At 37.4% G+C, this 15,035-nt stretch overlaps 2 protein-coding genes across 2 annotated transcripts; both read right to left on the reverse strand.

The window, feature by feature from the left end:
- Window positions 1-7,383: 7,383 nt before the first annotated feature.
- On the reverse strand, window positions 7,384-8,270 carry LOC114188482 (uncharacterized). The gene is made up of 2 exons (XM_028077054.2): window positions 7,655-8,270; window positions 7,384-7,451 (listed from the first exon to the last, which is right to left on the reverse strand). Exons 1-2 carry the CDS (start codon window positions 8,268-8,270, stop codon window positions 7,384-7,386), a joined length of 684 nt encoding a protein of 227 aa, XP_027932855.2.
- A 2,600-nt stretch (window positions 8,271-10,870) lies between these two features.
- Window positions 10,871-11,722, reverse strand: LOC114188483 (uncharacterized). Its single transcript, XM_028077055.2, has 2 exons — window positions 11,631-11,722; window positions 10,871-11,504 (listed from the first exon to the last, which is right to left on the reverse strand). The coding sequence occupies exons 1-2, from the start codon at window positions 11,720-11,722 to the stop codon at window positions 10,871-10,873; spliced, it is 726 nt and encodes a 241-aa protein (XP_027932856.2).
- Window positions 11,723-15,035: the final 3,313 nt, after the last annotated feature.

Consider the following 15,035-nt stretch of genomic DNA (forward strand, 5'->3'; position numbering starts at 1 on the left):
AATGCAGTACAAATAAGAGTTTTACTTTTTGCTATAAACTCATATAATACTTGGTGCAATAAACTCATTGATCCTCTCATATATATATATATATATATATATATACACGTTAAATTTGACATTATTTTAAAATTTACTTTTTCAGCATATATTACATATTAGTTGGGTTTGGTGTGATAAGATGGAGATTAATGATTTACATGATTATATATGCGCTAACATAACAGATCGATGCCTTTGCTCTTAAGGAGTGAACATGTTCAAATAGGAAAAAAAAAAGTTGATAGAGATAGGTTGTTAGGGATTTATAATTTGCTTACTCTTTTGGGTAAGGTCAAAACTATGTACATAATTTTTTTAGAATATTTGTTTTTTATTTGGTTAAACATAAGAACTTAAAATAATTTAAATTGGATCATGTAAATAAATATAAATAATACAATAGTTACTATTATGTTAGATTTTATTATATTTTGGGATTATATATTCATTATTTAAAATTTAAATATTGTTTTATCATGAACTTTCACGTGAAATTGGAATTTGTTCTTATATGATATTTTGATATTTTTGGTGTCAAAACTTTACCAATGAATGGATATAGTTATTTTAATACAATTACCTTCGGTCTGAGATGACCAATCTCGACCTTCGATTCGAGTTGACCTGTCCCGACTTTCAATCTGAGTCGACCTATCTCGACCTTCGACTTAGGTTTTCATGTCACGACTTTTGGCCCGAGTCGGCCTGTCTCGATCTTTGGCTTGTGCGGGTCGGTCTCGTCCATTAGTCCAGACCAGTCCGTCTCAATCTTCGGCTTGGGCTAGTCCATCTTGACCTTCAGAACAAGCTGATCAGTCTCAACCTTTAGCTTGGGCCAGTTTGCCTTGACTTTCGACTCGAGTCATCTTATCTCGACCTTCGACCTGAGTCGACCTTTCTTGACCATCGACCATTGACCATCGGCCCAAACTGAATCATCTTGGCCTTTAGTTGGGATAACCTGTCTCGATCTTTGGCTTAGGTTGACACGTCTCGACCTTTGGCCTGGGCCATCATGTGTTGACCTTCAGCCTGGACCGACACGTCTTAATCTTCGGCCTAGGCTCGCTCGTTTCTACCTTTAGTTTGGGCCGACCTGTCTCAACCTTTGGCCTAATCGGTTAGTCTCAATAATAAGTCTAAATCGGCCCATCTCAGCCTTCGACAAATCTCGACGTTCGACCCACTTTGTCTAGTCTCGACCCTTGGTCCGTGCTAACACTTCTCGACCTTCGGCCCGGACTGGCACTTCTCGACCTTTGGCTCGGACTACCACTTCTTGACCTTTGGTCTGACTCGTCTCGACCTTCGGTCCCTACCAACCCGTCTCAACCTTCAGCCTGGTCTACCCATCTCAACAGTTGACCTAGATCGACTTGTCTCAAGCTTCGACACGGACCAAAATGTCTTGACATTCGGCCCGCGCCAACCTGTCTCAACCTTCGGCCCGGGTCGGTCTCCCTCGACCTTCGGTTCAGACTGGCCAGTCTCGACCTTCAGTTCAGGCCGACCCGTCTCAACGTTCAACCTCAGCCGACCCGTCTCGACAATGTGCTTAGACTTACTTGTCTCAATCTTAAGCTCAGCCTGGCTTGACATGACTCAGCTCGAACTTTGACTCAAATTTAAAGTATTAATTTTAAGAGTTAATTAAAGTCTTTCAGTAAAAACACATTAGCCTTGACCTTAACCTACTTGAGAGGATGTTTTGGTTTGAGGTTTTTTTTTTGCCCCCTCATTTGGGACCTCCTAAAAGAGGAAGTTAATGAAGGGTGTGATTGAACTAGGCCATGGGCCATTGACCAAATATGTCACTTTTAATTTCAATATAATGGAATAATGTCCCAAACAACTAAATACCTCATATTTTAAAGAATAAATATCATAATGTCATCAAAATGATGGAAAAAATAAAACAACTATGAAAATTAAACAAAAAATTATGGATAGTTAAAATTTGTACTTTATAAATTTATAGTTTTGCAAGAAAATAACTAAAAGTGGTCTTTTATAAGTGAAACTTAATTATTTTATTAATAAAATTTGAACTTATAAATAATAGAATGAGTATAGTTTTATTTTATAAAAAATACTACATCTCTAAAATTATCTATTTTTTTCTTTCGTCTACATACTAAGTTTGTGATTTATATGTTAATCTCTTTGAGCGTTAGAGACCGTCATAGGAATTTTGATGTAGAGTAGAAGTTTTTTCTTCAATAAGAATTTTCACCAAAGTAAGTTCATTTTTGTCATTTTCTTGAGTCATTTTGGAAATTTGCTTGCATAGGGAGAAATGTTTGCATGTGACTCTTTTGGGTTTTAGATGAATGCTTGTCTGTCCATGATCACTAGGATGTGTTTAGATTATTAATATGAGTTTTTTTTTGTACAAGTAGAGTATCATGTGAGAATTATATTCCTTGGAATTTAGTTGAAATTAGGATTTGATCCATGTAAGAGAAATTAGTTATTTTCTCTTAGTGTTTTGATGAATGATCTGATGGTAAAGATATTATGATAATTGCTTTTGTCATAAGAAATGTAGCTTGTTAACTTTATTGTTATAATTGAATTATCTTTGAGTTTGTTGAGAAATTTAATATTGAGGTGTTGGTATGATTATGAGAGTATTGATAAATTGAGATATACCTTTTGAGTCGATTGGTTCTATATAAAGTCATTTTTTCAAATAACTAATTATTACCCTTTTGGAAATAAGCATTAGGCAAAACACTCAGTTTGAACCATATTGACCATCTAATAAAATATGTGATGTTTTTAAATTATGCAGACACACCGAGTGAGTCAACCAAATGCTAAGCAAAAGTAAAGTTTTATGAATCTAGAGTGCTCAAGTCGTTTTACTTATTGGGCGAGTCAATACTTGTTGGGCAAGCCTTCTAAAAAGGCTCCCTAAGGGTTCTCTGTCTATACGTGTGTTTGTGTTTTTCATTGTGTGTGTTTGTCTTCTAAGATGTGTATTGAATGGTAATTCAATATATGATTATTCTAACTCTGCACTAATATCATACTTACATTGCCATAGAGATAGATATTTAAGTGGTGAGGATCGATGAAGGTTCTTATATTTGGAGTGCAGTATAAAAAAAATCATATCATGTAGGTAGCAGGGATTTACCCTGTCATATAAGAAAGACTTAGGTTCTGATATGTGACTATATATGAGTGGCAAATCATATGATAGGTGCAGAATTTCTCAGTCTATATAATACACCACTCTTCTAGAAGTAGAGTCAAATTATTGGTAATGATATAGGTTTAATTTGAATTGCATTGTGAGATTGATGGATGCGATTTAAAGAAATATGAATTTTGAAATGTTCAAATTATAAATGGTTTTTTTATTTTAAAATATCACAACTTATCTTGTTTTTTTGTGTGATTATCAATTATTATGATCACGTATTACATGAGAACAAAATACCTAAATTGAGATTGAAAAAATATATAGTTGTGTAAAAATATTTAATTCCTCTTAATAATATATATATATATATATATATATATATATATATATATATATATATATATATATATATATATATATATATATATATCCACACACTTTTAACATACGTAACATATTAGCATTACTTTATTTACCTTATTTATATGATTTTTAATAGTTTATTTTATGCATTTTGTTGGTTTCTTTTACTAATTTATTTGTTATTTTGTATTTTTAATTCTAAAAACATATTTTTGCACAATATCAAATAAATCCGATTACAATACTGATATCTTTATTTATAAAATATTCGTAAACCATCAATTTATAAGATTAATCACATGTCCATAACAAAGATTTATACGGAATGAAGTGTTTTCAAAATAAGTAATATTTTTTTACCTCACATAAATATTGGATTTCATTTTTCTTTATCTATTAAAAAATAGAGATGTCAAAAAAGATTCATACCGCATTTAAAAGTCACAGAAAGAAAATGAATATTACAAATAGATATTAGCGGATAACATGTACAATTACGGGTACCTTTTATACTCACATGTTAATGGAGTAGATACAAGTATCATAGTATCCATATCCTAGATACGAGTACCCACTAAACTATATATATATATATATATATATATATATATATATATATATATATATATATATATATATATATATATATGGAGTTTTTCGTCCTTGATGCACAATATGAGAATGGAAAATACCATGCTTAAATCAAGGGTTTGAACCATAATTGTTTTTTCATAAGATGTGATAAAAGTTAAAACCTTGATTTTGAATGAGTCATTTTTTATTAATTAGTTCTATTATGTAGAATGTCGTTTAATATTTGCTTTTGTAATTTTATTTGAATTTGTATGAATTTGAGTTTATTTGAATTTTGTTTGGAAGGTATGATAGTGATGTATTATATTTTATTTGAATTTATGATTAAAATATGTTAAATATTTTTAGATTTTTTTTAAAATACTTATAAAAACCCACATATATTACAAAAATATGCGGTATCTGCATAAATAAAGAGACATATACGAGATAAATATTTATCCAACAAATAAAATATAAAGAAACTATTACTCATATCCTATCGGTCCCGATGATATTCCTATTCAAAACAATATCCCTAGTAAATTTTGTTGAATAGAAAGTAAACAACATTTACAAATGCCTAAGATAAACTCAAGTAAAATATTCTCATACCATTTACTTTTATAATTTTTTTATTAAACAATATTACTGCCTCGAAATTAAGTAAGTTTGTAAAAGCTTACTTTATGTAAATAGCAAAGATATTCTATAAGTTTTAATTTCCTATTTTCTGAGTTTCAATATACACTACGCCTTTTTTTTATAATGTTTACTTTAATGTAAAAATGTGATAAAACACACATTCTAATTAACATTTTATTTAACTGTTGGCAATATGCTTCTAAAATAGAAAAAGTATTTTTTTTTATAATCCTTTTGTCATATAATCCAATAAAAAATATTTACCATAAAAAAGTCTTATAAGACTGAAAATACTTTTAGAAATGTTTTTGTAACATCCCATTTAATAGTCCTTTCAGCTATTAAACAAAACATCATATTATGATAGAGCAAAGCAAATCGACAGAAAGACATACAAAAGTTTAATACAGTCGTCCCAAAAATAATCTATTTTCAATCCTTGTACTACTATCAGAAGCAGAGTTAAAGAAAAGTACGACTTATACATTCCAAAATGCTCTATTCTAAAAGCACAAGTCCATAAACAAAGGAACACTAGGAGTCACTGATCAGGTCCGGTCTGAGGGAGACGTACCATCACCTGTATTCTTCTCTGCTCACACCAAGTAGTAGGTGGTCATCGCAAAAGAAGATATTCAAGGAAAAACATGCCAAACAAGAAGGGTAAGCTAATAACTCACATAAAGAGCGGTGAAGTCACATAAAAATATATATATATAATAAACAAACAAATTTTACACACATTGTAAATTAAACCAAGTCGCTACTACAATACATACAAGTACCCGACTCTAACTCAATATCCGGATTATGTAAGCAAATTGGATCTCTTGGTAGCTTGCACTTGTGAAGGTTCCTAAACTCTGCAGAGTTTAGGCTCAAGGGGTTATCACCCAACCACTCCCAAGGTAAGTCCCCTTCGCGTCTATGACTGATCGGGTCCATAGACTAGGACTTCTTGCTACTCCTCACGACATAACCCACTATGCTCTACATGAGTCTTAATGGATTATTGGAGCGTCAGGATGCCAACCAAAAACGAGTAAATGCTTACACACACTAAGTACTTTGCCTAGGAATTCCCATGAAATCCTAGTTCATCTCATCCCTTCACAATTCTCATTTCACCAACTTTCATCATACAATTATATGCATACACTACAAATCATCAACATCCAACACAATGGCAGACCTAGGTTAGGACAAAGGGGAGCCATGGCTCCCCCAAACTTTTAATTTTATATATATATATATATATATATAATTTCTAATATTTTTATTAAGTTATATATATTATATATTTTTATTGTTTAAAAAGTAAAATAAAAATTAATGTAATGGATTAGTAACTGGATTAAAGAGATTAAGGTTTTATATCTGGTTATAAGGTTTATCCACAACAAGTTATAAAAAAGTATGAAATAAAAGAAAGACAAATTAGGAAAAAGAAATTGAAGAACAGAGATAATAAATATGCATACTCACACGATCTCATGAATAAGTATCCTAATATGATATATGCATGTTAGATTTATGATTCTTCCATTACAATATTTCTCCCAAATTAAGTTTCCCCAAATTAGTATGAACCCTAACTATGATTTTAGGAATTTTTTGTATGAAATTGGCATAAACCTTAATTATATTTTCTCAAATTAGTATAATCCAACATTATAAAATGTTGATATTTTGTATTTTCAACTACATACAATGAATTAGTTGAATACTCTTGAATTGAAATAAAAAATAGAATACTCATTTATGTGAATTCAACAAATTAAAAAAATTAAAAATTGAAAAGTTTGAATTGCATGATTTAAATAAAGAAAATAATTTTTTTAATTAAAAAAATTATATATAAAACATCTAATTTGGCACCCCTACATATTTTCTTCAAGTTCCGCCACTGATCCAACATACTGTAAGCAAACATTATTTATTTTCCATCCATTCAACCATCATTCATTTAAAACAGGGAAGAAAACATAACTCTGCAGTACAATTCGCCTAAGCTAGCGAATCTCGCCTAGGCCAAGAAGTAGTCTCGCTTAGGCGGGCTACCCTCGCCTGGGCGAGACCCTTTACAGTGGGCAACTCGAACACCTGAGTGAGTTCTCGCTCAGGCCAGGCTGGTTCGCTTAGACGAGGAGATATCTTGCTGAGGCGACCCCAGCTCGCCTAGGCGAGACCTCGCGCAATAATCAGAGGCAAATTCCATGATATTCTCGCTTAGGCGAGAGTCACTCGCCTAGGCGAAATGATCAGGTTTTCCACACTGTTCTACACATGCAAGGTTACGAAATTCATATCACAATCCAATTACACATCATAAGCAGTTCAAACATGAAATTAAGCTAAGAATCATCCCCTCCAAACATACCAAGCTCCTAATTACTCGAAAGTTTAGATGATAGTTAGCTTCCCTTACCTCTTTTGTTAAGATTTGAGCTTGGTGGGGTTGAAATAGGCACCAAGGAAGCAGAGGTTTCAAATTAACCTAGAGATTCAATACCAAGACATAGAAAAGATGGAATCTTATAATTAACTCCGAATTCAGGGATGAGCAGATGAACTCTAGCGGAAATTGAACCAAAACGGAAAATTGGAACCTACTGAGGAGGGTGGGAGCTGAGGGATGAAGCATTATAGGGTCCAGCTGAGTCTGATCCTCCAGAATCTGGTCACAAAGAATTCAGGGAACTGGTGAGGGGATTGAGTAACTAGTAAAAACAGGAGGGGAGAACTTGGAAGCAGAGAGGGAGAGTGGAAGTTGTGTTCTCTGATGGTTTTTTTGAGAGTGAGAAAAGGTAGTTTTTAATTTTAAGGGGTTTCACATTCTCCCTAACATCAAAAATTTTCGTCCTGAAAATTAAGGCTTACCTGCAAACATGTGGGGGTATGACCTTCTCACATCCTCTTCTAATTCCCAAGTGGAATCGCCCGTTCGTTTGTCCCATATGACTTGGACTAAGCTGATGAACTTTCCTTTTAGTTGTCTTGTCTGAAAATCACCAAGACCCATTGGATGAACCTCTACTGAAAGATCTCCTCTAATCTGTAAATCTTCTGCTTCCAGTACATGAGAGGGGTCAGGCACGTACTTCCTGAGTTGTGAGACGTGGAACACAGAGTGAAGGTTGGCCAACTGAGGAGGCAGGGCCACCTCATAAGCCACTGGTCCAATCTTCCTCGAGATTTGATATGGACCAATGAACTTAGGAGATAGTTTTCTCGAGCGGATGGCCCTCCCTACGCCAGTAGTCAGGGTAATTTTCAAGAAAACATGATCTCTAGCTACAAACTCCAGAGGTCTCCTCCTCTGATCCGCATAGGATTTCTGTCTGCTCTGAGAGGCCTTCATCCTTTCTTGTATTAGTTTAACCTTCTCAGTAGTCTGCCTTAACAACTCCGGACCCACTACTACCGACTCCCCATCTTGGTACCAGCACAGAGGGGTTCTGCACTTCCTGCCATAGAGGGCCTCATAAGGTGCCATGCCAATACTTGCATGGAAGCTGTTATTATAGGTGAATTCAACCAAAGGTAGGATGTCGTCCCAGGCACCTAGATGATCTAGAATGCAAGTCTGCAAGAGGTCCTCGAGAGACTGAATTGTCCTCTCGGACTGACCATCTGTCTAGGGGTGATATGCTAAGCTCATAGCCAATCTGCTGTCCAAGGCACTCTACAAGGTCTGCCAGAAGCGGGAGGTGAACCGTGGGTCTCGATCCGAGACAAGCTAGTTGGTACTCCATGTAATCTCACTATCTCGCTGATATACAGTTGGGCCAACTTTGTCATGGACATCCTCAGATTTATAGCTAGAAAGTGGGCGCTCTTAGTCAGACGGTCCACTATAACCCAGATGGCATCGTGATTCTTCACAGTCCGAGGCAAGTGGGTAACAAAATCCATGGAAATGCTATCCCACTTCCATTCTGGTATTTCCAGCTGTTGCAACATTCCCCTAGGCCTCTGGTGCTCTGCTTTGGCCTTTTGACAGGTCAAGCAGGATGACACAAAATGAGCGACATCTTGCTTCATGCCCGACCACCAAAAAGACTCTTTCAAATCATGGTACATTTTGGTCATGCCCGGGTGCATATTAAAGCGGCTTTTATGGCCTTCTTCAAGAATCATACCCTTCACCTCTAAGTCTTCAGGTATGCAGACTCTGCCTCTAAACCTCAACACCCTATCAACTCCTACTGTGAAGTCCTTGGCCTTTTCGGTGCCAAGTAGTCCCACGGTCTTCTGTAGCTTAGGGTCAGATAGCTGCCTCTCCTTTATCAGAACAAGGAAATCGTTAGACACAGTTAGATGATTGCATCTAATGACTCCCTCCCCTAGGACTATCTGTATCTGCATATCTCTGAACTGTTCCACTAAGCCCATCTCCTTAATCATCATATGAGCTGCATGAACCGTTTTTCTGCTCAAAGCATCAGCCACCACATTTGCTTTCCCCAGGTGGTATAATAGCTCAAAGTCAAAGTCTTTAAGAAACTTCATCCATCGTCTCTGCCTCATGTTTAACTCTTTCTGGTCAAACAGGTATCTCAAGCTCTTGTGGTCGCTGAAAACCTGAAACTGTGCGCCATACAAATAATGTCTCCAGATTTTTAAGGCAAAAACTACCGCTGCCAACTCCAAATCATGAGTGGGATAGTTCTTCTCATGGTTCTTTAGCTGTCTCGAGGCATAGGAAACCACCCTCCTGCTTTGCATCAAAACACATCCTAACCCCTGATGGGAAGCATCGCAAAACACCTCAAATGGTTTACTAGCATCTGGAATCACTAACACAGGTGCACTAGTCAATTTTTTCTTCAATTCTAGGAAGCTCTCCTCACAACGGTCAGTCCAAGCGAAAGGCTGATCCTTCCTAGTCAGCTGTGTCAAAGGTGCTACCATTTTGAAGAATCCCAAAATGAATCTCTTGTAGTAGCCTGCTAGCCCCACAAAGCTTCTTATTTCTGTCACTGACTTAGGACGCTCCCACTTTAATACCGCTTCCACCTTGGATGGATCTACAGATATGTCCTGAGCTGATATAATATGCCCCAAGAATTGAACTGTAGACATCCAAAACTCACTTTGACAGTTTTGCATACAACTGCTTTTCTCTCAAGATGCTCAAAACTGTTCTCAAGTGTTTCGCATGTTCCTCATAACTCCGAGAGTATATCAAGATGTCGTCAATAAAAACCACCACAAACTTGTCTAAGAATGGTCTGAAGATTCTGTTCATATAGTCCATGAACATGGCAGGGGCATTAGTCACTCCGAAAGGCATTACTACGTACTCGTAATGCCCGTACCTGGACCTGAAAGCGGTTTTCTGAATATCATCTGGCTTGACCCGAATTTGATGATATCCCGATCTTAGATTGATCTTAGAAAACACCGTGGCTCCGTGTAATTGATCCATCATGTCGTCTATTCTCAGCAGAGGGTACTTATTCTTGATGGTTAATTTATTTAGCTGCCTGTAGTCCACACAGAGTCTAGAACTGTCGTCTTTCTTCTTAACTAGCAACACTGGCGCTCCCCAAGGTGACACACTCGGTCTAATAAACTGTTTCTCAAGCAGCCCTTCAATTTTCTTCTTCAATTCCTCAAGCTCAGTCGGAGCCATCCTGTATGGTGCCATTGATACTGGCCTTGCTCCTGGCACAAGATCAATAGAGAATTCTATTTCTCTAGGAGGGGGTAAACCAGGCACATCTTCAGGGAACACGTCTGGGAAGTCCCTCACTACAAGTGTCTCAACACTCCCACTTCCCCCCTCAACGGACAAGTGAGTCAGAATTATGAAACATTGAGATCCTTCCTTGATTGCCTGGTCACCTGTTGTGAGGATATCAACTGATCTTCATCTTCCAAGCTAGGAAACACCACCCTCTTCTCGTTGCAATCAATAAGAATGTGATTAGTAGACAACCAATCCATCCCTAAGATTACATCTAGCCCTTCTAGGGGTAAACAAATAAGGTTCACTCTGTATTTGCGCCCCTCAACCTCTATCAAACACCTCGCGCACAAGGTCGAGGTCCTGACTATCCCAGAAGCAGGCGTGGATACTACCAGGTCAAACTAGAGCTCCCTCACCGGAAGACCCAACTCAAGCACTTTAGACTCCGACACGAAGGAATGCGTAGCTCCCGAATCATACAAAACGCATAAACTCCTACCAGCAATCATACATGATCCAATGATGAGGTTACCTGATCTGACCGCCTCTGTACCCGTCATAGTATATACCCGACCGGCTGCTTGAGGTATCACACCTCCCCTAGACTGCTGCGGCTGAGACTGTGATGAAGGTCTCGACAATGCATTCCTGCTGGTAGGACAATCCCTTATGAAATGACCCTCCTTGCCACACCCGTGACACGTCCTCCTACTAGAGATCCGAGGGCAAGCATTCTTCATATGGGGTCCTCCACAAAGAAAACATTGTGCCCTATGAGGCTGAAACTGCTGAGGCTGGTGAGTAGGCCTCCTAGGCCCCTGAGGCTGAGGCCTGGAGTATGGTTTCCCCCTGTCCTCATGTCTGCTCATGGACACTGATGATCCTCCCATCTTCTGTTGGGGTCGCTGCTGTGCTTCAACCTCAGCCTTAAGCTTTTCCATCACTTGTGCCTTCTCCACCAAGGCCGGGAATTCTTTAATCGAGAGTGGGGCCACCATGAGCTTGAGATCTCCTCTCAACCCCTTTTCAAACTTTCTGCACTGTCAGTCTTAAGCCATCTTCAAGGTATGAAATCTGCCTAGATGTTTAAATTTCTCAGCATATTCAGATACCGACATGTCCCCTTGCATCAGTTGTAGGAACTCAACCTCCTTGACATACCTCACACTATCAGGGAAATATTCAGCATAGAATTTCTTCTTAAACAGCTCCCAAGAGATGGGGTCCTGACTATCCTCCAACATCATCTTCATGCTAGACCACCAATGAACGGCCTCCCCAGCAAGAGGTACTTAGTATACGCCAATCTGTTTTCTGCAGGACACCGCTTGGCATCATAAATTCGTTCCATGTCCCGCATCCACTGGTCGGCTCCATCCGGGCTAGTCTTGCCATCAAAGCGGGATGGATGATGCTGTAAGAAATCCTCCAAACTCCATTCCTGCATCCGGGGTGGTGGAGCTTGAGATGAACCGGCTGCCGAACGGTTTTCCCCCAACTGGTGTAAGGCCTCTAAGTGTCTCTGTTGAGTTGCCTCTACTGCTAGCCTAGCAGACTCCATTTGTTGCGAGGCTAGATTCTGCTGATTCATCATATTGGCGTTTTGTTGCTGCATGGCTGCAATCATTCCCTCAATCGCTCCCACCAAGTGAGGAGGGTTTGGAATAGGAGGAGGAGGAGGTCTAGGTGCCATAGCTCTCTGGCCACACAAAGATGGAATCATTAGTCTCACTAATAGATACCACAACCATGCCACAACACTAAGAAGAACATACAACGGAAGCTAAGCAAGCTCACACCTACAGATCCTAAAGGAACCACCGCTCTGATACCAAAAATGTAACATCCCATTTAATAGTCCTTTCAGCTATTAAACAAAACATCATATTATGATAGAGCAAAGCAGATCGACAGAAAGGCATACAAAAGTTTAATACAGTCGTCCCAAAAATAATCTGTTTTCAATCCTTGTACTACTATCAGAAGCAGACTTAAAGAAAAGTACGGCTTATACATTCCAAAATGCTCTATTCTAAAAGCACAAGTCCATAAACAAAGGAACACTAGGAGTCACTGATCAGGTCTAGTCTGAGGGAGACGTACCATCACCTGTATTCTTCTCTGCTCACACCAAGTAGTAGGTGGTCATCGCAAAAGAAGATATTCAAGGAAAAACATGCCAAACAAGAAGGGTAAGCTAACAACTCACATAAAGAGCGGTGAAGTCACATAAAAATATATATATAATAAACAAACAAATTTTACACACATTGTAAATTAAACCAAGTCGCTACTACAATACATACAAGTACCCGACTCTAACTCAATATCCGGATTATGTAAGCAAATTGGATCTCTTGATAGCTTGCACTTGTGAAGGTTCCTAAACTCTGCAGAGTTTAGACTCAAGGGGTTATCACCCAACCACTCCCAAGGTAAGTCCCCTTCGCGTCTATGACTGATTGGGTCCATAGACTAGGACCTTCTGCTACTCCTCACGATATAACCCACTATGCTCTACATGAGTCTTAATGGATTATTGGAGCGTCAGAATGCCAACCAAAAACGAGTCCTTAAATGCTTACACACACTAAGTACTTTTCCTAGGAATTCCTATGAAATCCTAGTTCATCTCATCCCTTCACAATTCTCATTTCACCAACTTTCATCATACAATTATATGCATACACTACAAATCATCAACATCCAACATACTGTAAGCAGACATTATTTATTTTCCATCCATTCAACCATCATTCATTTAAAACAGGGAAGAAAACATAACTCTGCAGTACAATTCGCCTAAGCTAGCGAATCTCGCCTAGGCCAAGAAGTAGTCTCGCTTAGGCGGGCTACCCTCGCCTGGGCGAGACCCTTTACAGTGGGCAACTCGAACACCTGAGTGAGTTCTCGCTCAGGCCAGGCTGGTTCGCTTAGACGAGGAGATATCTTGCTCAGACGACCCCAGCTCGCCTAGGCGAGACCTCGCGCAACAATCAGAGGCAAATTCCATGATATTCTCGCTTAGGCGAGAGTCACTCGCCTAGGCGAAATGATCAGGTTTTCCACACTGTTCTACACATGCAAGGTTACGAAATTCATATCACAATCCAATTACACATCATAAGCAGTTCAAACATGAAATTAAGCTAAGAATCATCCCCTCCAAACATACCAAGCTCCTAATTACTCGAAAGTTTAGATGATAGTTAGCTTCCCTTACCTCTTTTGTTAAGATTTGAGCTTGGTGGGGTTGAAATGGGCACCAAGGAAGCAGAGGTCTCAAATTAACCTAGAGATTCAATACCAAGACATAGAAAAGATGGAATCTTATAATTAACTCCGAATTCAGGGATGAGCAGATGAACTCTAGCAGAAATTGAACCAAAACGGAAAATTGGAACCTACCGAGGAGGGTGGGAGCTGAGGGATGAAGCACTAGAGGGTCCAGCTGAGTCTGATCCTCCAGAATCTAGTCACAAAGAATTCAGAGAACTGGTGAGGGGATTGAGTAACTAGTAAAAACAGGAGGGGAGAACTTGGAAGCAGAGAGGGAGAGTGGAAGTTGTGTTATCTGATGGTTTTTTTGAAAGTGAGAAAAGGTAGTTTTTAATTTTAAGGGGTTTCACAGTTTTAACAACAATTCAGAGTCCATATATATTGTTAATATAATCTCATTTTTTTTTTTATCTTGTTAAGTAAAAAAATCATTAATTACTTTTTTTTCTAAAAGTGTTAATATAAATTAGCTTCTTCGCCTTTAACACAACTTTTTGGCTTTGATCATACATTAGGTTAGGGAGATGATCACGCCACAATCAATGGCTTACATTACATACATGCTTCCAATAATCCATTTCGTTGTTTTCCATATTCTTCAAAACTTTCATTAGTTCTTCATTGATAACAAGTTTTTTCAGCCATTAACATCACTTCTTAGAAGTTTCTTCGGGATTGAGAGCAACAATATAGATTAGTATGATGAACAATAAAACACATTATAATGGGTTCCTTATATAAATAAAAAGGGTAAATAACCAACTAAATATCTAGGTTAAATTCCACTTTTTTTTTTCACTTTATCATTTTATTTTTGTTTCTAATTTTTAGTAGTAATAAACCTTTAAAAATGTTGCAAATTTTACTCTCCTCACAATTTTCTTAATTTATTTATAATGGCTGTATACCATTTTCTAACAACTTTTAATCATGAAGCATATATTTACAGTAATAGCTTTTAATAACCACTATTGATAAATTTTGTTATGCTTTTAAGAACCATCCACGTCTAAGGTCTAAGTAACACATAAGAATCTTGTTATTTTTTGTTTTGTTTTAGGTTATAAGCTATTTTTTTGTCTAGGGTTATGCAATGAGTGTAGGATGCTAACTATATAACAATATTAAAAATATAACTATTAATAGTGATGATTAAAAGTCTCACAAATCAATCTATTTCAATGTGAATGTGAAGTTTTGTTTAGATTCCAGCTTTCTTCCACTACTCCAATAAGGTGTATATTGTGGCCAACATCCAAACAAGTCACATCAATATTATAATAATAA

This window comes from Vigna unguiculata, chromosome 6 (assembly GCF_037176805.1).
Source record: "Vigna unguiculata cultivar grain cowpea cultivar isolate G323 ecotype 2 chromosome 6, ASM3717680v1, whole genome shotgun sequence".
NCBI classification, from domain to species: Eukaryota; Viridiplantae; Streptophyta; class Magnoliopsida; order Fabales; family Fabaceae; genus Vigna; species Vigna unguiculata.